Source organism: Tachyglossus aculeatus, chromosome X4, assembly GCF_015852505.1.
Source record: "Tachyglossus aculeatus isolate mTacAcu1 chromosome X4, mTacAcu1.pri, whole genome shotgun sequence".
Lineage (NCBI taxonomy): Eukaryota > Metazoa > Chordata > Mammalia > Monotremata > Tachyglossidae > Tachyglossus > Tachyglossus aculeatus.
Window position 1 is genome coordinate 29625073 of NC_052098.1, and position 22594 is coordinate 29647666.

General features: G+C 42.6%; 1 protein-coding gene across 1 annotated transcript in view; it reads left to right on the top strand.

Moving 5' to 3' along the window:
- SVEP1 (sushi, von Willebrand factor type A, EGF and pentraxin domain containing 1) overlaps window positions 1–22594 on the top strand; it is a 230078-nt gene that overhangs the window by 163396 nt on the left and 44088 nt on the right. Inside the window, exons 33-38 of the mRNA XM_038769610.1 lie at window positions 6744–6920; window positions 8498–8582; window positions 9770–9961; window positions 12348–12515; window positions 14766–15438; window positions 19120–21908. Of these exons, the coding sequence (XP_038625538.1) occupies window positions 6744–6920; window positions 8498–8582; window positions 9770–9961; window positions 12348–12515; window positions 14766–15438; window positions 19120–21908 (4084 nt within the window). The remainder of the gene's footprint in view (window positions 1–6743; window positions 6921–8497; window positions 8583–9769; window positions 9962–12347; window positions 12516–14765; window positions 15439–19119; window positions 21909–22594) is intronic.

Consider the following 22594-nt stretch of genomic DNA (forward strand, 5'->3'; position numbering starts at 1 on the left):
ATGATATTGGTCATTTGGTTGCTGACATGGCAGCAGTGGCGTTTAAGGCACCTTACCTTGTATCTGAGCAGCTGCATTTAGGAAGGCATTGCTCACCTTAAATGAGGAAGGATCTAGAAAAGGTGCCCAAAAACCTGCCTTGTTAAACTAAATACTTGTTCACCTGAGGACCATGCCTGGTAAACCTTGCTGTGCATAAAAAGTAGAACATTGGTGATGATTAAAAATCAAAAACCATTTTGTTGTGGAACGTAAGTGCCCAACTTGATGACGATGAACAAAAGTCATCCCCTTAGGAGGACACGTCTCATTGCTTGTGAACCGGCCAGACACGGAATCGACATAGACACACTGAGGAAACAAAGATAGGTACACGTTCTGGAAATGAGTCTCCTCTTCAGTGCGACATCTCATGGGTGTCAGATTTGTTGTGTGACAGTCCTAACTCTCTGACCTCCCAAATCTTCGCAGAGGCATAAGTGATTAACCGATGACCCTTTCCCTGCCTCTAGAGCAAAAATGGTCTGCTACCATCGCTGCTGTCTAGGCCTCAACAAAGACAAGTAACAAAGAGAAAGAACAATTATATAATTATCTGGATAGACTCGTTATAATCAACTTCAAAATCTGACAAGCTGATCATCATGGGAGATTTCATGGTGAAGTTGGGAAGAGATGCCAGAGCCTGGAAAAACATCAGTGGACTTCATGATATTAGAAAGCTAAATTGCAGCAGTCTATTTCTACTCAGGGAATGTGCCAAATATTAGCTTGTAATCAATCAGTCATTCAACCAATCAGGGATTTCTTGAGCACTTATCGTGTGCAGAGCACTGTACTAAGCACTTGAGAGAGTACAAGGAATTTACAGTCTAGAGAGGAGCTTACAGTCAAACATTAACTTCTGCCTCTCAAGAGAAAGACATCATGAATGAAAACAAAATTTAAGCAATGGCATCTCATACTAATCATAATAATAATAAAGGCATTTATTAAGTGCTTACTATATGCAAAGCACTATTCTAAGCACTGGGGAGGTTACAAGATGATCAGGTTGTCCCACAGGGGGCTCACTGTCTTAATCCCCACTTTACAGATGAGGTAACTGAGGCACAGAGAAGTTGTGACATGCCCAATGTCACACAGCTGACAATTAGCGGAGCCTGGATTTGAACCCGTTACCTTTGACTCCAAAACCCGTGCTCTTTCCACTGAGCCATGCTGCTTTGCTGCTTCTCATATAAATTATATGATCATCCATCAGTGAGACTGCAAACACGTACAGATCACTGCAGCCATATGAGGGGCCAAGTACTCATGTGCTGCGAAGTCAAGGTGTCCCTACAGCCATGTATTGAAAAGTGGCATCTAGCCCATCAAGACAGCTAAATGACAAGCTCCTGAAGGGTGAAGAGTCCTGCGAGGTGCTCTGTAACAACATCCAGCAGCCCTGTTGGAACAAGGTACCTCAGCTACAAGCAACAACAGGAATAGAAAGTGGACACTTCAAAGAGATGCCCATCTATCTATTAGGCAGCCTTCAATGCTATGGTCGAGACCAGGAGATGCCCATCGAAATTGGATTAATGAAAATGACTCAGATTTTCAAACCCTTTGCAGCAAATGAAGGAATGGATCAAGCTAAGAAACATGGGTTACCAGCAGCAGGATGCCAAAACTAAAACAATCCAAAGACATGTTGGCTTTCATTAGACTACAGAGCTTTACTCATCACTAACAAAGTTGTATGACTCCATCCAAACTGCCATGAAGATTGTAGGTCAAACCACTATCATACCAGACTAAGGGATTCATTCGCAGATAGCAAGAACTTGAAAGGAACTTATGAACTGTCTGGTACTACTGAGGTGGAAGCCCTTCTAAGAATAGAAAATTGGCCAATCAAAAATATTTATGGAGTGGCTGTTATGTGCAGCACTGTATCAAGTGTTTAGGAGAGTACAGTAGAGTTAAAAGACATGAACCCAGACCCTAAGTATCTTACAATAGAACCATAATGTGAAAGCAAAAGCATAGTCTTAGCTCTGACTATGGAGGAGGGTAACTTTCACAGTCAAAGATACGAAAAATGTATAGCACCTGCATCTGATTATATTCTTGCAGAAATCTACAAGCAAGGAAGGGAACCAATTCTCAGATACCTGCAAAAGCTGTTCCTCATAGAACACTGAATAAATGCCATAAGACTTCAGTGATGTCATCATAATCACTATCACGATCTTCAGAATGAAAGGGGAGAAATTGAACTGTGAGAAGTCCTGAGGCATCTCATTGCTCTCCATTGCCGGCAAGAGTTTAGCCAGAATCCTTCTGAACAGACTACTGAAGAATATAATCAACTGTGTGCTACTTTAATTTCAATGTGGAGTCAAACCAAAACACACAACAGCAGATATGATATAGGCAACAGTTCTCTTTTCCTCTCTGGGCATTCCTGCTCAGTCTCTTTCATCAGTTCTTCCTTGAATTCCAATATGGGTCCCCTTGTTTTCCTGTTACACTCACTTCCTTGGGAAGCTCATCTCAAGCAACTCTCATGCTTTAACTACCACCTCCATGCAGATTACTCCCAAATCTTCACTACTAGCACCTGTAGCATTTCTGTACATATTGACTTGCCCTACTTAAGTACTCACTCATCTTGATATCCACTTTTCCTTCTTCCTCTCCAATCTGTAAATTATTTTAGTGCCTGTCTCCCACACTAGATTGTAAGCTCATTGAGGGCAGGGATTTTGTCTATTAACTCGACTTTACTCTCTCAAGTCTTTTGTAGTGCTGTGCACACAATACATGCTCAGGAAATATTGATTGATATGATCTTTGCATCATGATAGTTACATTAAAAATGAAAATACTAATGCCAAGACACACATACTGTTATTATAGACCTTACAAGTGGTAGTAGTAACATTTATTGAGTGCCCACTGGGTGCAATCCACTGTGCTAAGCACTTAGGCGGTACAAAACAATGAAATGGCATATCCTCTGCCCCCAAGGAGCTTGTGTTCTGAGGGGCAAATAAAAGAGGAGGGTTGGGAAAAGGCAGGTGAAGAGAGCAGATATGTAAAGTGGGAATGAGTTGGTGGAGAACCTTGAAGTCAGCTGTGAGAAGTTTTTGTTTAATGTGGAGAGACACAGGAAGCCAGTGGAGGGTTTTGAGGAGTGGAGAGATGCATGCCAAGCAGTGCTTCAGGAAGATGATCCCATGCAAGAGTGTGCAGTATTGATTGGAGAGGGAAGAGGCAGGAGATGGGGAGTTCATCCAGCAGACTGGTGAAATAGTCTAGCCACTATAGAACCATAATTTGTATCAATTGCATCCAAATGGAAGCTGTTTGAGAAGAGAGGAAGGATTTGGCAGCAGATTGCAGTGTGAGAGCTGAATGAGAGTGAGACATCAAGGATGATACTGAGGTTGTGGGCTTCTAGGATAGGCAGGGTGATTGAGATAGGAAAGGTAGGAGATGTAGGAGGGAAGATGAGTAGTTCAGTTTTAGACATATGAAGATTGAGGTTGATGGGACATCCAAGGGGAGACGTCATGAGGCTAGAGGAGATGTGGGATTATGGGTTAAACGGTGAATGGCAGGACTAGAGAGATAGCTTTGGGAGTCAACTGCACAGGGGTAGTAGCTGAGCACATAAGCAGATGAGCTCCCCAAGAGAGATGATATGGGATATCCCAAAATGCTTTGGGACACGAACAGTTAATCGATAGGAGGAGGAGGAGGAGGAGGAGGAGCCAGTGAATGAAACCGAGGAGGAGTGGTCAGAGAAATAGCAAGAGAACCAGAATAGTACCATGTTAGCAAAACTGAGGACAGGAAGTGTTTTGAGGAGGAAGGTCCAGGTCTCAAAGGCAGCTGAGAGGTGAAAGAATTAGGACAGAATAGAGGCCATTGGGTGACCTTAGAGAGGGCAGTTGTAGTAGAGTGAAAGGGTTGAAAACCTGTTCGTAGTGTGTCAAGAAGAGAGTTGGAAGAGAGGAAATGAAGGCAGAATAGGAATTGGAAGTAGGGAGGGCAATAGCTGGATGGGGATGTTGGATCGAGACAGATTTTCAAGTATGAGGGAGATGTGGGTATGTTTAAGGGCATAAGAGAAGGAGTCAACAGAGTGAGAGGTTGAAGAAAGCAGTGAGTGAGGGAAGAAGAATGGGGACAAATCCTTTTAGGAGGTGTAAGGGATTGTGGTCAGTGGCACAGGCCGAGTGGATGAATAGTAGGAGGGAGAACTCTTAAGAAACAGCAGGATAACAGGTTGAAGATGAAGAGAGCATAATAGAGTAGTGAGGTGATGAATAAATTTTGGGAAGTTCTCTCCTCATGGTTTCTCTTTTGCCAAAGTAATTAAAAATACGTGACCATCAACACACCAGAGCTCTGGCAACTGCTGAGCAAATTGTTTGAGATTCTTAGACTCCTCCTCCATGGAATGGTCAGTCAAGTTGGAGGAGGTGCCCTTTTCCTATCACCGGAGTGCAGCATGGCTATGTGGTAGGTGCAGTCTTGTTCAACCCATTGTATATCAGCTTTCTTGTAGCTGCAATGAAGGATCTGGAGGTTGGAGTCAGAATATATGTGTATTCTACCAGGAGAGTTCTCCAGCTGCAAGCATCATCAGAAGTGTTTGAGGCCATCATTGAGCAATTGTGATACACCTACATCTATGCTCTTGAAGCACACACACTAGAAGACACACAAATATTTACGAATCACTTTGCAGATTAGGTACAGAGCTAAGAACTGATGACGTTAGAAGTAATACAAAATTATGTACCAGCCTGTGTCCAGGAAACCCTAAACACAACCAAAGATGATGTTCTTTCTTCTTAACCTAATCAGCTACCTGGGCTACTCCCTATCCAATGATACACCCATAGGTAGAAAGCAGAATTAATCAATCATATTTATTGAGTGTTTATTGTGCAGAGCACTGTACTAAGCGCTTGGGAGAGTACAATATAACAGTTCATAAGCGTGTTCCTAAAGGTCATCTTGGCTTTTGGCAATTTGACAGAGCAGGGCAACAGCAGGGCATGAAGTTCCACACCAAGTTGAAGACATAAAGATGCTGTGACTGTGAAGCCTGGAGCCATTGCAGAAGACGCATCCAGCTTCTTGGACGGTTTCAGTGTCACTTACAAAACACATTCAACATCAGTCTGGAGGACAAGATTACCAGCAACATGGTCTTGAACGCAGCTCATAAACACTGAAGCACTGTCCACAGCTACATGGCTTCACTGGATGGAATATGTGAGGAGAATGGATAATAACAGGATAACTCAGTATAGGGGACTGGAAGGTGGCACACTCAAGCTGGGAGGGCAGAGTAAATAATATAAAGACATACTTAAAACAGTCTCAAACCATGCAACATAGTGATGGACAGTTGTGAGGCCACTGGAACAAATAGATCAGCCTCGCGGGCAGCACATGGAAAGCTCTTGATCAAATGTTTGGCAAACTCTGAGTTTCAAAAAGCCGGCTCAAAAATAAAGAGATGTGCATGAGCACATTAGCAAAGCAAGGAACTCAGTATGGAAAGGAACATGGTCACCCATCAATCTCACATGCATGGATAGGATCTCAACATCAGTAGTGTCACTTTTGAAAGCGAAGGACAGCTATATTTACAAGTGAATATATAGATATGTATATGTAAACTTGCAGAGAGAGTGAACGAGAGAGCTCTCTGTATGGCTCTGAGACCCGAACCCACTTCAGGTGGCAGTAGTTCCATCAATGTCACCTGTGTGCAATACTTTAACATCATTAGATAGTGTTTAGGAAAAAAAATCATCTGTGGATGTCATGCATGTAATTCAAATATATTTACTAGATGCATGACATCAAATTCCACTTTCCTGCTGCTATATCCTACTCTTATTTTACTGGAAGTTCTTCAAATTTACCAGAAGGTAGAATTTTATTCTACATTCTTTAAATTAGGAAAATGAATCCCTGGTAAAACCTTAAAACTGCTTCTCCTACTGTCCAAACCTATTAATGCCTTCACTAGACAGAAAGTGTTTTAAAATCAGTATTGTGGGGGGAAGTGAAATAATGTTATGGGAAAGCAAAGCATTGGGAATGAAATCTAAATTAGGATAGTTGTGAGGCGGGTACAAATTTTCATTACAAACTAGATATTAACTAGTTAACTAGATACTAACTTAAACGTTATGGCTTTGTTGAATTTTATTAGTGTGGCATTGGAATCTCAATTCTATAAAACAAATTAGAATGCTGAATGATTTCAAATTGTATTTTCATCAGCACTAGTCCATTACAAGATTATATATGTACCTTTGCCCTCCTAAATCAGTGGCATTAGTGCTTCAACAAAGACAGGTATGTTTATCATTAAACTACTGTGTTTTGGATAACACTCAAAGCAGGCTGCTGCATTGGAGAGTTCAGCATGAAAATATGTTATATTGGCAAGTGGTTGAATTCCTAATACACTATTATCTCTTCTCAAAGTTATTGTATTGTTTTTATTAAGAACTTGATTTGAAACCCCACTGCTTGTTCAGGAGGAATGCAGAAAAAGTGCTGAATAATGCTGGAAAATGCTGATCAAAATTTTTACCTTGTGTACTTTCATTGAGAATCTTGGGATAAGAATTGTGCTTTTGTATTTCTGTATCTTTTCTGTTGCTTCACAAACTATTGTTTACCCTATATGTAATCAATCATTTTCTCCTTCCAAGAGCCCATAAAATGCAAGGATCCAGGAAATCCAGAAAATGGTCATTCTTTTGGTGAAATTTTCAGTGTGGGCAGTGAAGTTACTTTCTCCTGTGAGGAGGGCTACCAGCTGATGGGAGTATCGAAACTCACATGTTTGGACTCTGGGGAATGGAATCATTTGATACCATACTGTGAAGGTATTATAAGTAAATATTATATGTTTACTTGGGCCTGCCTTATTCGTTACATAAAGGTAAAATATTCAGTCATATTGTTGTTTCCATTGATTCATTCAGTCATATTTGAGCACTTCCTGTGTGCAGAGCACTGTACTAAGTGCTTGGGAGAGCACAAAACAACAATACACGGACACATTCCCTGCCCACAATGAGCTTGAATCTCTTATCAATCAATCAATGGTATTTATTGAACACTTACTATATGCTGGGCAGTGTACCAAGCATTTGGGAGAGTACAGGACAACAGAGTTGGTAGACATGATCCCTGCCTACACGGAGCTTACTGTCTAGAGCGGGAGGCAGATATTGCAATAAATTAAGAGATGAGGGGAAAGGGAGAGAGTATAACGGTATATACAGAGAAGCAGGGTGGCCTAGTGAAAAGAACTCGGGCTGGGTTCTAATCCCAGTTCTTCCATTTTTCTGCTGTGTGACCTTGGGCAAGTCACTTAACTTCTCTATGCCTCGGTTTCCTCATCTGTAAAATGGGGATTAAGTCTTACTCCATCCTACTTAGACTGCGAGACCCTTGTGGGACAGGAACTGTGTCCACCCTGTTTATCTTGTATCTACCCCAGCTCTTGATACAGTGGTTGCCATAGAGTAAGTGGTGAAAAAATGCCATTATAAAAAAGTGTTGTGGGGCTGAGGTGTGGAGTGACTATCAAGTGATTAAGGGGTACAGTCCAAGTGCATAGAAGATGCATAAAGGAGGGTGAATAGGGGAGATGAGGGCTTACGGGAGGCCTCTGGGAGGAGATGTGATTTTAGAAGGGCTTTGAAGGTGTGGAGAGTGATGGACTGACAGATATGAAGGGAGAGGGAGATCCAGGCGTGAGCAAGGGGTCATCAGACAGACAGATGAGATTGAGGTACAGTGAGTAGGTTGGCATTAAAGGAGCAAAGTATGCATATTGGATTGGAGTAGATCATTTGTAGTAAAGTAGGATGGGGAGAACTAATTGAGTGCCTTAAAGCTAATGGTAGGGAGTGTCTGTTGGAGGCGAAGATGGTTGGGCAACCATTGGAGGTTTTGGGGGAATGAGGAGATGTGTGCAGAATGATTTTCTAGAAAAATGATCCTAGCAGCAGAGTGAAGTATGGACTGGAGAGGGGAGAGGTAGGAGGTGCAATAATGAAGGCAGAATATGCTAAGTGCTAGACTCAGCAGGGTTGTAGTTAGAATGGAGAGAAAAGGGTGAATTCTAGAGATGTGAAGGCAGAATTGACAGGATTTGGAGAGACTGAATGTGTGGATTGAATGAGAGAGATGAGTTGAGGATAACGCAAAGGTTCTAACCTTGTGAAACAGGAGGATGGGAGTGTTGTCTACAGTGATGAGAAAGTCAAGGGAAGGACAGGTTTGGATGGGAAGATGAGGAGTTCTGTTTTGCTGCCAAAGTCCCATAAATTGTGACCATAAAGATCAGTGTTCCTTCAAATTATCTAAGAAGACTTCTGTTTATCTTGATCTTTAAGTAATTTTGACATGAGCTATCTAAACTCCAGTGTTTTTCTTTTTCATTTCCTTGAAGCTGTAACCTGTGGTGGGCCAGTTACTCCTGAAAATGGTGGTGTCGAGGGCTCAATCTTTACATTTGGCAATAAGGTGACATACAGGTAAGAATTTCAATGTGATGGAGCTAATTTGTAACAACTGTTCCAGAAATGATGGTGGTATACTTAGGAGTGGGAGGTAGAGGAACAGCACAGTCTTAAAATGAGATAGAATTGCACAGGATTAGTAGTACAGGTGCACTCCGTGGTATAAATGTAATGTGTTCCTCAAAAACATGAATGTTTTGCAGGGTATGTTTTCCCAAAGATATAACATGGTATGAATGGTAATCAGTTCCATAACCTCTGTAAAAATAACATGAAATTACTCCATGTGCCACATACTGGTACATTAAGCATCACTAAACTGTTGTCAAACTTTGTTAAAATAATTCAGAGCTCAGCATCATGACATTAATTGATTAACTGAGAAGTTGTAGTATGATAATGAATTTTTGCAAGAGGCAGTTCTGCTGCCTGTGGTAGTGGTTTTGCCTCCTTAATGAAGAATTTGTTCAACTTTGATGGGACAACAGCTGCTTTCTTGCCTTCATAAAATATCTTGTAGCAAGCCAACCCCTCCCGAACACCACTTTACACCCGACTGAGCTCTTCAAGCTTTGCACATAGTAAGTGCTTAATAAATGCCATTATTATTATTATTATTATTATTATTATTATTATTATCTATTCAAATGTTTTAACATTGAATCAAGACTTCATAATCCCCAAATTTTAGTTGATGGTGGAGAGACCATAACTTTCTTATTTGTTTGGGCATCTTGCAGTGATGCACTGTATTGTCGAGCTGTCAAATAATAATGGCTGTATCCCCTGGTTGTATGTTCATTCAATCTTATTTACTGAGTGCTTACTGTGTGCAGAGCACTGTACTAAACGCTTGGGAAAGTACAAAACAACAATAAATGGTGACATTCCCTGCCCACACGAGCTCACAGTCTAGAAGGGGCAGGCTGTTTCCCAGAATGAGGTGTCACATCTCAATGGCTGCACTCTGTGTATGTATCATGGGGTGGCTTTAACCTGGGGATATACCTGTACTGTTTATGATGAATAAACTATCTGAGAATCATACTGCTAGAGCATCCACTAATAAAATATACTTTAGATGCATAACTCTCTCAAAGATTGTTTGATATTTTTCACTGTATATGGAGAATGCAGGAAAGGTGATACAATGCAAATGAAACAAACTCTAAGGTGTCATCTATCTTTCTCTTTTTCTACAGTTGTAATAAAGGATACAGTCTGGTTGGTGGAAAAGAAGCATTGTGCCTTGCTAGTGGCACTTGGAGTCATTCTCCTCCCAAATGTGAATTAGTAAAATGTTCTAGTCCGCAGGACATTGTAAATGGAAAATATATACTGAGTGGTGTTACCTATCTATCTACTGCATCATATTCATGTGATAGTGGATACAGGTAACATTACTAGAGCACCTGAAATCTCCTTATTACTGCATTTGAGTATTATTTAGTACCTTCACAGCACCCTTGGAATGTCTGAATGTTCTGATTATAAAATCTATTAGCAAAATGTAAATGCAGGCATTCTTACAAACAAAACTCTCCTTCTAGTAGCAGATCAAAAATATGAACAACTTATACACTTTCTGCATGTGAGTTATTGGAATGGGTAAGTATGAAAAGTGTCTATGACTTGTGTGTGACAGGATGTAGTAGGATATCAGTTCCTAGAGGTTAAAAACAGTTACATATATAGGTACTCCCCATCATAATGCTCTTTATAACACTGAATTTGAATGTAAATAGTACTGCTTTTTTCCCATAGGAGATAATGCCATAAATATTGCCTTGGTTTAGGTACTTCTCTTCCCTTTTGAAGTATTTTACTGAATTGAATCACGTGATTAAAGCCTGTTTCAGTTCAGCATTAAATAATGATGTTTATTAAGCATAGTTAATTGCAGATCTCTTGGATGGTACCTTTCTACTGAACGGGAAGTAAAAAAGTACTTTGAAAAAGAAGTACTCTTATTCACATATGTATGCACAAGAATCATTTCATTCAGATTAATTTATTATTGGTGCATATTCACAATGCTGTTTGATCAAATAACTACATTGTGTTTTTATCACTCATTGATTTAGTCAATTCTTTTGATCCTGGGAATGCCATAATGCACTTTACACCCTACAGGAAATTTTACTTCATTTGGCATTCTTTTGCTTAGCATTCTATTTTCATGGAACCAGTTAAGAATGCTAACTGGGATATAGCAGAATATATTCTGCATTATGGCCATTCAAAGAATGTATGATGAATAAATCAATCAAAATTACTTATCAAACATTAAATAGTGGAAATGATTGTACCTCAAAGTCTAGCAAAGGGCCCCATGAAGCTTGAAGTAATGAAATTCTAATTATTACTTGCAAAATTAGTTGACAAAACATGGAAAGGTTTTTGAGATTTCCCAAGTTTTACAAAAATACCAATAATATACCTTGTCGAAATGGTGTTCATAAATAATGTTAAGCCTAGTACACACCTAAATTGATTACTGTTGTTTCTGAATCTAAACTTGCCCTTCATGAATTTTTAAACTTTAATCTTGTCTCCTCTTAACTATCATCTTCTCAAGTGGACAAATCCTAAACTTTTCAATCTTCCCTTCCCTTTTTCTGTACCTTCTCCAGCTCGATAATTCCCTTTCCAAGATGCCTCCACCAGAATTGCACACAGTATTCAATATTTTTAAAATCACAATACTTGATTTGCAACTTTTGTGGTAATGAAAATGACAGGCCTAACAAATAAACATTGTTCATTTGTTCATAGCCACTCCCAAACATTGCTTTGAAGTAGGTGAAATTTTGTATTACTGAGATATACCTAATATTTCCGAGTTGGTATTTGTAACATGTCTCACATATGATACATAACTGCATATTCTCATCAGTACGATATGTGTTTTAAACAGATTTATGTATATCGTACGTTATTAATTCAGTTGTATTTATTGAGCGCTTACTGTATGCAGAGCATTGTACTAAGCTCTTGGAAGAATATATTACAACAGTAAACAAATACATTCCCTGCCCAAAACTAGCTTACAGTCTACAGTACAGTACTCTCGTACTGATGAGAGTATGCAGTTATATATCGTATGTAAGACGTTACAAATGCCAACTCAGAAATGTTAGAGTAGCTCATTTCAAACAGGATTCATTTAAAATTGTATCACTTAAAATGTAGGCTGACCCATATTACTATTTCTAAAACAGGGTCATCAGGTCACAAACCAAACTTGAATACATGCCCCTTCTGTCTTGGCAACCTTTAGGGGACGTGGGTGAATGAAGGGAAAATCTCCAAAGCACTGTGGTTGGTCTGTGTTTTGTCCCAGGTGCTGTGGAACCTAAACTGAGCATTTGATAAACATACTGTTCGGCCTGGATCAGGAAGTCCAGCCATTTAAAACAAACTTGAGTGGCTGGAAGTCAGTGCAAAGTTGACAGACCAGTTTAGCCAGGACAGAACTCATTGGTGTATTTTTTTCTAAAATTTCCCAGAACAGTAACTAAAGCTCTGTGATTGTGTTGGTTAAACAGTGATATATTGTCAGTCTGAATCAAATATCATCTTGAAACAGAAACCAAGGCCAGTGTAATTCTGAAGATACGCCTTACTCTGTCAAAAGATTAAATAGGAACTGGATTCTGATTCTTTTTTATTGAATTCAAATTTCTGAACATAACCTATTTCATCCCCAACTTTTGCTGGTATTAATTTATATTTAAGTCAATGTTTAATGCATTTTTCTAAGATCAATGTATCTTTTAGCTTGCAGGGCACTGCAGTACTCCATTGTGAAGCCTCAGCACAATGGAATGAAGTTCCACCGAGCTGTGAACTTGTCTCCTGTGGACCCCCTCCTGCCATCAAAGATGCTGCCACTAGCTGGAATAACTTTACTTTTGGAAACACGGTCACTTACACATGTAAAGAAGGGTATGTACTTTGGAATGAGGTGAATCAATCCAAACATTAAAAGGGACCCATCTACGGTTCCTTAACCAAAAGATAGATGACCACTACAACTACGAATGCAGCTTCTGGAAAATCCATAGCAAAAACACCCTTAAATAAAATGTTCCTGGTCTGGAAAATCTGTGTTTTAAGAACTGCCCTAAAGTATGCTTTTCCAAAGCAGAGAAGCAGCATGGTGTAGCGGATAGAAGACAGGCCTGGGAGACAGGAGGTCAGGGGTTCTAATACTGGCTCTGCCACTTGTCTGCTGTGTGACCGTGAGCAGGTCACGTCGCTTCTCTGTGCCTCAGTTACCTCATCTGTAAAAATCAGGATTGAAACAGTGAGTCCCACATTGGACAGGGACTGTGTACAACCCGATTTGCTTGTATCCACCCCAGCACTTAGTACAGTGCTTGGCACATAGTAAATGCTTAACAGATACCATTGTTATTATTATTACAATGAATCCAGTTCAAACTGCCTTTCCCTGGATCCATTACTTCCCCTTCCGGGACCCTCCATACATCCCTGTAGGTGTCCCGAGGCTCACATTTTGCTCCCTCTCAGGGGCAGGAGCCTCACTCTTCCAGAGTCCTGGCCACTGGACTCCGAACCTTCAGGGATCCTCTCTGATCCCTTCCTGTGTCTCTCCAGGGTACAGCACAAGTTCTCCATGTGCCCTGCTCTTCTAGGCCCACAGCTCACTTCCTCTCACCTCAACATGGCCAAGGGCCTTCCCCTCCCCCAAACCTGGCCCCTGTACTTCCTCCCCAATTCTTCTCTCTGATTGGCTTGGCCTGCTTTTCTTCAGGGAGGGGCAGCAGAGAGTGATTCTCCTGTCTTCCTCCTCTGTCTCCTGAGTGTGGGGGCCAGTGGAACTGGTCATCACACCACCCCCTCCTTATCTCAAGTTACACTCCAATTATCATAAATCTTTCTATCCTTTGTAATTTTGCAAACCAGGGGCAGGTGAAAGTTACTGTAACAAAACAAAACCCACCAGAATAACGTTCTCAAGAATAATAGAGCAATGAAGAACTCCTGTTAGTGGACAGCTACATCTCTTACAGATTTGCTATAGCCAAAGTCCAGTTCAAAAATCAAAATCCCGTAATTTCCTGTGTTTTACTGCACTGAGCACTGTACTAAATACTTGGGAGAGTACAATAAAGTAGACACAATCCTGGCTCTCAAGGATCTTATAATCTAGATTCTTAAATGTGAATACTATAATTGGAATTACTGCAATATATTGTAGTTTTAAACTTGTGGTCAGGGAACTTGTCTGCCACCTCTGTTATATTGTACTCTCCTAAGTGCTTAGTACAGTGGTCTGCACAAGATGAGCCCTCAGTAATACGATTGATTATATCCTGTATTTTTTGTTGCTGAAAGAGAATACTTTAAAACTAAGAGGTTATATTTGTGTCCTATGTAAACTTTCTAGAAGATCAGGGTTCAGAAAATTCAAAGAGTATATAAAATGGGAGCTCCAAAAAAATGTGTGGTCTCCATAGCTTTCCAAAACCCTAACCAACCTTTGGAGATTAATACTGTAGGCAGAAAGGAAAATACATAGATGTGAATTTCATTACCTTGATTCACCAAATATCTCCAAGCTGATTTTGCAGAAACAGCTGCAAGTATTCAACAGACATTTCAACAATGGGTTAGTAGCCTTCCTCCCTTGATGGCAAACTTAAAAAGAACCTTAAAAAGGGAGTAATTTAATTGGCTCAGTAGGCAGTGTGAAATCACATCAGTAGGTCACTGCTTTGAATAAGCTACAGGGATCAAAGACTAGTTATCAGTACTTTCATTTGCCCTGTAAAATACACTGTGAAAAATACATTTCCAGAAAGCACCAATATTTTGGGATCACTGCAGTGGGTTTTAGGAGAACAAATGCTTTATCATTTATTTAATACTTGAATGTTATGAAAACAGAGCAGAATATTTCCATGTGCCACTTCTGCTGGGCTCCTGATTTGGGGTTGGAGCACAGAGAAAATGAAAAATGCATAACTTTTATTATACTTTTGTCTACTGCCATTTTGAAATTCTAAATGCTACCCCAAAGCCAACCAAGTGATCCATGCTTCCAGAAGAATGCGGTGCTCACCTTATGCCGAAGGTGGAAAGCCATACTTGAAAAAAAAAAAATCAGGAAAAGCCCACCTACTAGAAACTCATCTCCAATACTTTCTCTCCTTCTCTCTGACCTCATAGTTACACCCTTGTTGGCCCTGAAACCATTGAATGCTTGGCTAATGGTAAGTGGAGTGTCAGCAACCAGCAGTGTCTGGCCGTTTCCTGTGACGAGCCCCCAAACGTGGACCACGCATCCCCAGAAACTGCTCATCGCTTGTTTGGCGACATAGCCTTTTATTACTGCTCTGACGGTTACAGCTTGGCCGACAATGCCCAGCTTCTCTGTAATGCGCAGGGGCACTGGGTACCCCCCGAAGGCCAGGAAATGCCCCACTGTATCGCTGACTTCTGTGAAAAGCCCCCAGCTGTTTCCTATAGCATATTAGAGTCCGTGAGCAAAGCCAAGTTTGCTGCTGGCTCCTCCGTGAGCTTTAAGTGCACGGAAGGCTTTGTCTTGAACACCTCGGCTAAGATTGAGTGTGTGCGGGGAGGGCACTGGAACCCTTCTCCCTTGACGATCCAGTGCATCCCTGTCCGGTGTGGGGAGCCCCCAAGCATCAAGAATGGCTACGCAAGTGGAGGCAATTACAGTTTCGGAGCTGTGGTGGCGTATAGCTGCAACAAGGGATTCTACATCAAAGGGGAGAAGAAGAGCACCTGTGAAGCCACAGGGGAATGGAGCGGCCGCACACCCACCTGCCACCCTGTGTCTTGCAGTGAACCCCCCAAAGTTGAGAATGGACTTGTGGAGGTAAGGGAGTGACTTATTTCGAAGCTTGCATTGTTTGGTCAGAGTAGGTTGAAGGGAGCGGATTCAGCTACGAAATGAGTGGCTAAGGTTGAGAAGAGTTGAAAGCATAATGAACGACTAACTGGGAAGAATGAATGAAATACATTTTGAAGCAACAAAAAGGATGTGTTATAGGGATGGTAATTTATTAGTATTTTTCTTGATGAGTGCCAGTATGTTGGCCTGGATCTTCATAGTGGAAAGAAATAGCCGGCTTCCCTTTGGAGGTTTGAGAAGGAGTATGGCCTAGTGAAAAGAGCCAGGGCCTGGGAGACAGAGGTCCTGGATTCATATTCCTGGCTCCACCTTTGTCTGCTGTATGACCTTGGTCAGGGCACTTAACGTTTCTGAGAAGCAGCATGGCTCATGAGAAGCAGCGTGGCTCATTGGAAAGAGCATGGGCTTTGGAGTCAGAGGTCATGGGTTCAAATCCCAACTCCGCCAATTGTCAGCTGTGTGACTTTGGGCAAGTCACGTAACTTCTCTGGGCCTCAGTTACCTCATCTTTAAAATGGGGATGAAGACTGTGAGCCCCCCCGTGGGACAAGCTGATCACTTTGTAATCTCCCCAGCGCTTAGAACAGTGCTTTGCACATAGTAAGCACTTAATAAATGCTATCATTATTATTACTATTATTCTGTGCCTCAGTTCTTTCATCTGCAAAATGGGAATTCAAATCCTGTGCTCCCTCCTACTTAGACTGTGAGCCCTATGTAATAATAATAATGATAATAATGGCATTTGTTAAGCCCGTACTATGTGCAAAGCACTGTTCTAAGCACTGGGGGGGATACAAGGTGATCAGGTTGTCCCACGGACTCACAGTCTTAATCCCCATTTTACAGATGAGGTAACTGAGGCACATAGAAGTTAAGTGACTTGCCCAACATCACACAGCTATACACCTGTATATATGTATATATGTTTGTACATATTTATTACTCTATTTATTTTACTTGTACATATCTATTCTATTTTATTTTGTAGTATGTTTGGTTTTGTCTCCCCCTTTTAGACTGTGAGCCCACTGTTGGGTAGGGACTGTCTCTATATGTTGCCAATTTGTACTTCCCAAGCGCTTAGTACAGTGCTCTGCACACAGTAAGTGCTCAATAAATACGATTGATGATGATGATGATGATGGAGGAGCCGGGATTAGAACCCATGACCTCTGACTCCCAAGGCCGTGCTCTTTCCACTGAGCCACACTGCTTCTCATGTGGGACCTGATTGTCTTGTACCTACCCCAGCACTTAATACAGTGCTTGGCACATAGTAAGTGCTTAACAAATTATTATCATCATTATTAATTATCATTATCTCCTTCACGGCCACAAGGGTATCATTTCATTTCTGAAGAACAGTGATATTCAGTTCTTACTTGCCCACAGCCTATTATCCTCCAACCTCAGCCAAATTTATTTCAGTACCTGAGTCTGTGACTTCTGCTGTTTTTTTTGTAATGGTATTTAAGTGCTTACTATGCGTCAGGCACTGTACTAAGCACTATAGTATATGTATGCTAATCAGGTTGGACACAGCCCCTGTCCCACATGGGGCTCACACTTTTAATCCCCATTTTACAGATGAGGTAACTGAGGCACAGAGAAGTTAATGACTTGCCCAAGATCACACAGCAGACAAGTGGTGGAGCCAGGATTAGAATCCAGGTCCTTCTGACTCCCAGGCCCATGCTCTATCCACTAGGTCACACTGCTTCTCACGCTGGTTTGCATGTCTGCTTTAAAATTAAATTAATGTCTTCGTGTAGGTGGAAGCCCAGTATGCCCCGGAATGGGCAAAATGGAATTGGGGTGGGGGGTGAATATGAAAGTGTAACAGGACTGCAGTAGTGCCTGATTTCATTTGAACTGTGTGGTGAAGAATCAAAGCCACTGGGCAGTTCAGACTGTAGTCACCTGGGTAGCAATTTTCCACATGAAACTTCGGGACAGTGACTCAGAGGGAGAGGATAGGGGTGTGGTGGAGGGCGGGGGCTCCTTTCTTTGGCTCCATAGACTGTGCTGCTGATCAGTGTTATTCATTGTTGCTGGGTCCAGCATCATATCAGAACTCCAAAAGTGCTGTGTAAGGAACTGGGGTTATTTTTATGTCATATGGATGTTATAGTTTATAGTTTGATGTCTGGTTATTGAAGGAGGTAAGAGATAGATTTCTCTCACTATTATTCATCCTATTTGCCTCCTATTTCTCCCCTCCCCGCCTCGCCTCTGCAAAAAAATGTCCTTTGAGAAGCACAGGTAATCCAAGTGCCTTTCAGCAGCTTTTTAAATGGTAAAGTTTCTTATTTCTCTGACACCACTATCATTTTCCTTCTAGTAAAATGGTAAAGGCATATCCCATGATATTGCTATAGTATGTTGCTCTAAAATGTGGCTGTATTATGGATGACCATGTAGTGGGACACATTTCCCAGACTTATATGAATGTTATAAACTCCTGAACCCCTAGAATGACAATAAGAAATTCCTTTGCATGCAATATTTTGCATCATTAAACCACTATTCTCTATTAAACTAATTCAAAGCATAATATGACAATGTTAAATAAGAAGTTGAAATATGATTTTTAGTCTTTGCAGGAGGCCACAGAAATAGTAGCTCACTCTGCTGATAGTTTTAGTGGTTTTCCAAAGTTAGTGAAAAATTTGTACAATTTAGGCTGACCAACAGCCCTCTTCCTTTCTTCATAATGCACCTTGGAATAGGCTTAGTCCTTTTGAACATCTCTGCCCTCCTTGAACTCCTCCTTCTTTCAGAGACTTCTTGGATCATTTTTGGCCTAGTGAAAAGAGCCCAGGCTTGAGAGTCAGAGGTTGTGGGTTCTAATCCCGACTCCACCACTTGTCAGCTGTGTGACTTTGGGCCAGTCACTTAACTTCTCTGGGCCTCAGTTACCTCATCTGGAAAATGGGGATCAAGACTGTGAGCCCCAAGTGGGGCAACCTGATAACCTTGTATCTATCCCAGTGCTTAGAACAGTGCTTGGCACATAGTAAGCGCTTAACATATACCAACATTACTATTATTATTATTATTATTATTATTAAGAAGTTAATATGCTTTCTTGAAAAGCAGTGCAATACTTTTTAATCCCCATATCTCATCTGGTGGTGGAGTGAAGATTCCAGCTTTAGCAGCAGCCATGACAACCTTCTCTTACATTAGGGAGGTGGGGTTTCTATGATTCATCCACCAACAGAACAGAATCAGGGTGAGGAAGCAGGGCAAAGATTTTAGTGGGATTTAGAGAGCCATTTCTACCACCCCGTGATTCTGTCCTGCTTTTGAATGAAGTAGAGCAGCCTGCTCTCGATTTGTATATGGGGAGGGGCAGGGGAGAAGGGGTTTGGCAGTGCTTGTGGTTTCTCTGTTTCATTCTAAAGCATCGCAGAATTGGGATCTGGTAAGAAGGGCAGAGATTTTAGCTGGATTTAGTCAGGCTTGTCTACTGCTCCCCGGTTAAGTTACAAAGGTTCCATTTCTCATGCAGGGATTTTTCTTTAGCTTTACTTTCAGTTTCTTCCTTCAGGGTAATGGATCAAGCCAGTTTTTCTTACCTGCCATGTACAAGGACTTGGATGAATTCTCAAACGTTTCCTATTTTTCCCCCCTATACAGCACATGACCGGGCGAGTCTTTGAGAGCGAAGTGAGGTATCAGTGTAACCCTGGATACAAGTTGTTGGGAAGTCCTGGGTTTGTCTGCCAAGCCAATCGCCATTGGCATAGTGAGTCCCCTCCATCCTGCATCCCCCTCAGTTGTGGAAAACCTCCACCCATCCAGCATGGCTACGCCAAGGGTGAGAACTTTGAGGTGGGATCCAAAGTGCAGTTTTTCTGCAGTGAGGGCTATGAACTTATGGGAGATGCCACTTGGACATGCCAGAAATCTGGGAAGTGGAACAAGAAGCTGAACCCAAAATGCGTGCAAGCAAAATGTCCAGAGCCACCCCTGGTGGAAAATCAGCTTGTCTTAAAGGAGCTGGTCAATGATGTGGGAGTGGTGCAGTTTTCCTGTAAGGAGGGCCAGGTCTTACAGGGCTCCTCTGTTCTCAAGTGCTTGCCATCACAGCAGTGGAATGACTCTTTTCCTGCATGCAAGACAGTGCTGTGCTTCCCTCCTCCACTCATTTCTTTTGGTGGCCCCACCCCTTCTTCTGCACTGCATTTTGGGAGCATGGTCAAGTATTCCTGTGTGGATGGTTTTTTCCTCAGGGGGGACGTTACCATCTCCTGTCAATCTGATGGCACGTGGAGCTCGCCGCTCCCAGAATGCATCCCAGTAGAATGCCCCCAGCCTGAGGAAATCCTCAATGGAATTGTGGATGTGCAAGGTCTTGACTACCTCAGCACAGCACTGTATACCTGTAAGCCAGGTTTCGAATTGATGGGAAACACAACCATCCTGTGTGGAGAAAGCGGACAGTGGCTCGGAGGCAAACCAGTCTGTAAGCCCATTGAGTGCCCCAAGCCTAGGAAGATTTTGAATGGCAAATACTCGTACACAAACCTGCACTATGGACAGACCATTACCTATTCCTGTGACCGGGGCTACAGGCTCGTAGGGCCCAATGTGCTAGTCTGCCTGGAGACAGGAGATTGGGACATCGTCATTCCATCTTGCAGCGCCATACTCTGTGAGCCCCCTCAACCCATTGAGAATGGCTTTGTTGAAGGTGCAGATTACAGCTTTGGGGCTATGATCATCTACAGCTGTTTCCCAGGATTCCAGTTGGCAGGTCATGCTATGCAGACCTGTGAAGAGTCGGGATGGTCCAGCTTTACTCCCACATGCCTCCCCACAGACTGTGGCCTTCCCCCTCATATAGACTTTGGGGAGAGCATGAAGATCAAAGGGGGTGCAAGACATTTTGATCCTGAGGAGGAGGTCATGGAAGTGTCCTATCATGCTCCCAGCCTGCCTCACCACCCTGGGCTGATGGCGAAAGGGTCGGCTTTGATAGAACCGGTTGCTGCGCCGTTGTCAAACTTTTTATATGGCTCCGTGGTTTTGTACACTTGTGACCCGGGGCATGAACTCTTAGGAAATCCTGTGCTGATTTGTCAGGAGGATGGAACTTGGAATGGCAGCGCTCCTGCTTGTCTGTCCATAGAATGTAGCCTGCCCACCCCTCCACAGAATGGCTTTTTACATTTTACCGAGAATATCTTGGGCAGTTCATTGCAATATAGCTGTAAACCTGGGCATGTGCTGGTGGGCTCTGACACAAGACTCTGCCTTTCCACGAGACAGTGGAGTGATGCTCCCCCAACCTGTGAGGCCATATCATGTAACAAGCCCAGCCAGCTAATGAACGGATCTGTCAGAGGAAGGAACTACACGTACATGAGCGTGGTGCGCTATGCATGCGATCCTGGGTATGAGCTGAATGGCTCAGAGAGGAGAACGTGCCAGGAAGATCAGAAGTGGGATGGAAATGAGCCCATTTGTATTCCTGTTTCCTGCGGCCCTCCCCCTGTTTCAGAGAACGGCCAGGTGAGCGGTGACGAATACACCTTCCAGAGAGAAATCGTGTACAGTTGCAAGGAAGGATTCCTGTTGGATGGAACCAGGAACCAAACTTGCTTGGCCAATGGACACTGGAGTGGGGCCCCACCCACCTGCGTGGCTGTCAAATGTACTGCCCCACTTCCCCTTGAAAATGGAGAGGTGAAAGGCCTGGAACATGGCTTTGGGAAAGAAGTTGAGTATCAGTGCCAGGAGGGCTTCGTGTTGCAGGGGGCACCCAAACTAACCTGCCAAGTGGACGGCACCTGGGACGCGGAGCCTCCTCACTGTGAGCCAGTCAGCTGCGGGCCTCCTGAAGACCTCTCCCATGGCTTCCTCAATGGCTCCTCCTTCACATATGGGGACCAGGTGGAATACATGTGCTTTCCCGGGTATGAGCTGCTTGGAAGTCCTGTACGTCACTGTCTTGCCAGTGGCTCCTGGAGTGGCATCCTCCCTTCCTGCCTGCCCTGCAAGTGCCCCCCACCACTGATTCAAAATGGAGTGGTCACTGGGAAGGATTTCAGCTGTGGCCAGAGGGCCCGCTTTCAGTGCCTTGAGGGCTTCAAACTCCTGGGACCTTCTGAAATAGTCTGCAAAGCGGCCGGCAAATGGAGTTCTGGCTTTCCGCACTGCGGGCGTCTCTCTTGCGGCTCTCCCCCGACGATCCCGAATGCCTTCATCAATGGAAGTGGCTCACTGGAGGATAATGCGATAACATACAACTGTGTGACCGGCTATAGGATGCAAGGGATGTCCGACCTGATTTGTACAGAGACAGGGCTGTGGAGTGAGCCATATCCCAACTGTGAGCTCCTCTCCTGTGGACCACCACCTTCTGTTCCAAATGCCACTATGACTGGAGACACTCACACCTATGGAAGTAAAGTTCAGTACAGGTAAGGCAGTAGCTCTAAAGCGTCCAAGAGGTGCAGGCAGGTGATTCCAAAGTGAAAGCTAAATACTTCATCTTCTCCAAATTTGGGGGAATCAGCTGTGTTACATTGCTTGGCTGAAGGACAAAGTCCCTCAATGGGAGTTTGGGATTTTCCAGTCATTGGGGATCTAACTTTTAATGCCCTCAAAATAGCTAGAGATCAATCATATTTTGTGCAATCTGACCTTGACATAATAAGGCATAATATTTATCCCCATGATCACCATTATTTTTCCTCATTACTTGAGCTACAGAAGAGAGCAAGAGAGTATACATTTTCTAGCTCCATCCTGAAATAGAGAGAAGGTATGCCAGTATCTGTGATTTTTCTAAGAGTAGTATTCTTCTCTTTGTTTTGATCTCTGTCTCTCTTTCTCTCTCTCCCTAACCTTTTGTCTTTTTTGATTAAATATCAAAATGAATAGAAGGAAAATTGAAGGTGTTAGAAAGCTCAGGAAGGGTTTAGTTTAAAAATTTAGTTAAGTACCTGGACAAGGGGAAAAATTTGGCATGTTAGATGGGGTCTTTCTAGCCATGAGGTTAGGTGCCAAGGAGAGCAACAATCAAATAGTTCTAGCCAGCACCTTTTGAGGCCACTGTCGAAGAAAGAATGTTGGGTTGAATGTCTCAGGCCCTCCACTTTAGAGG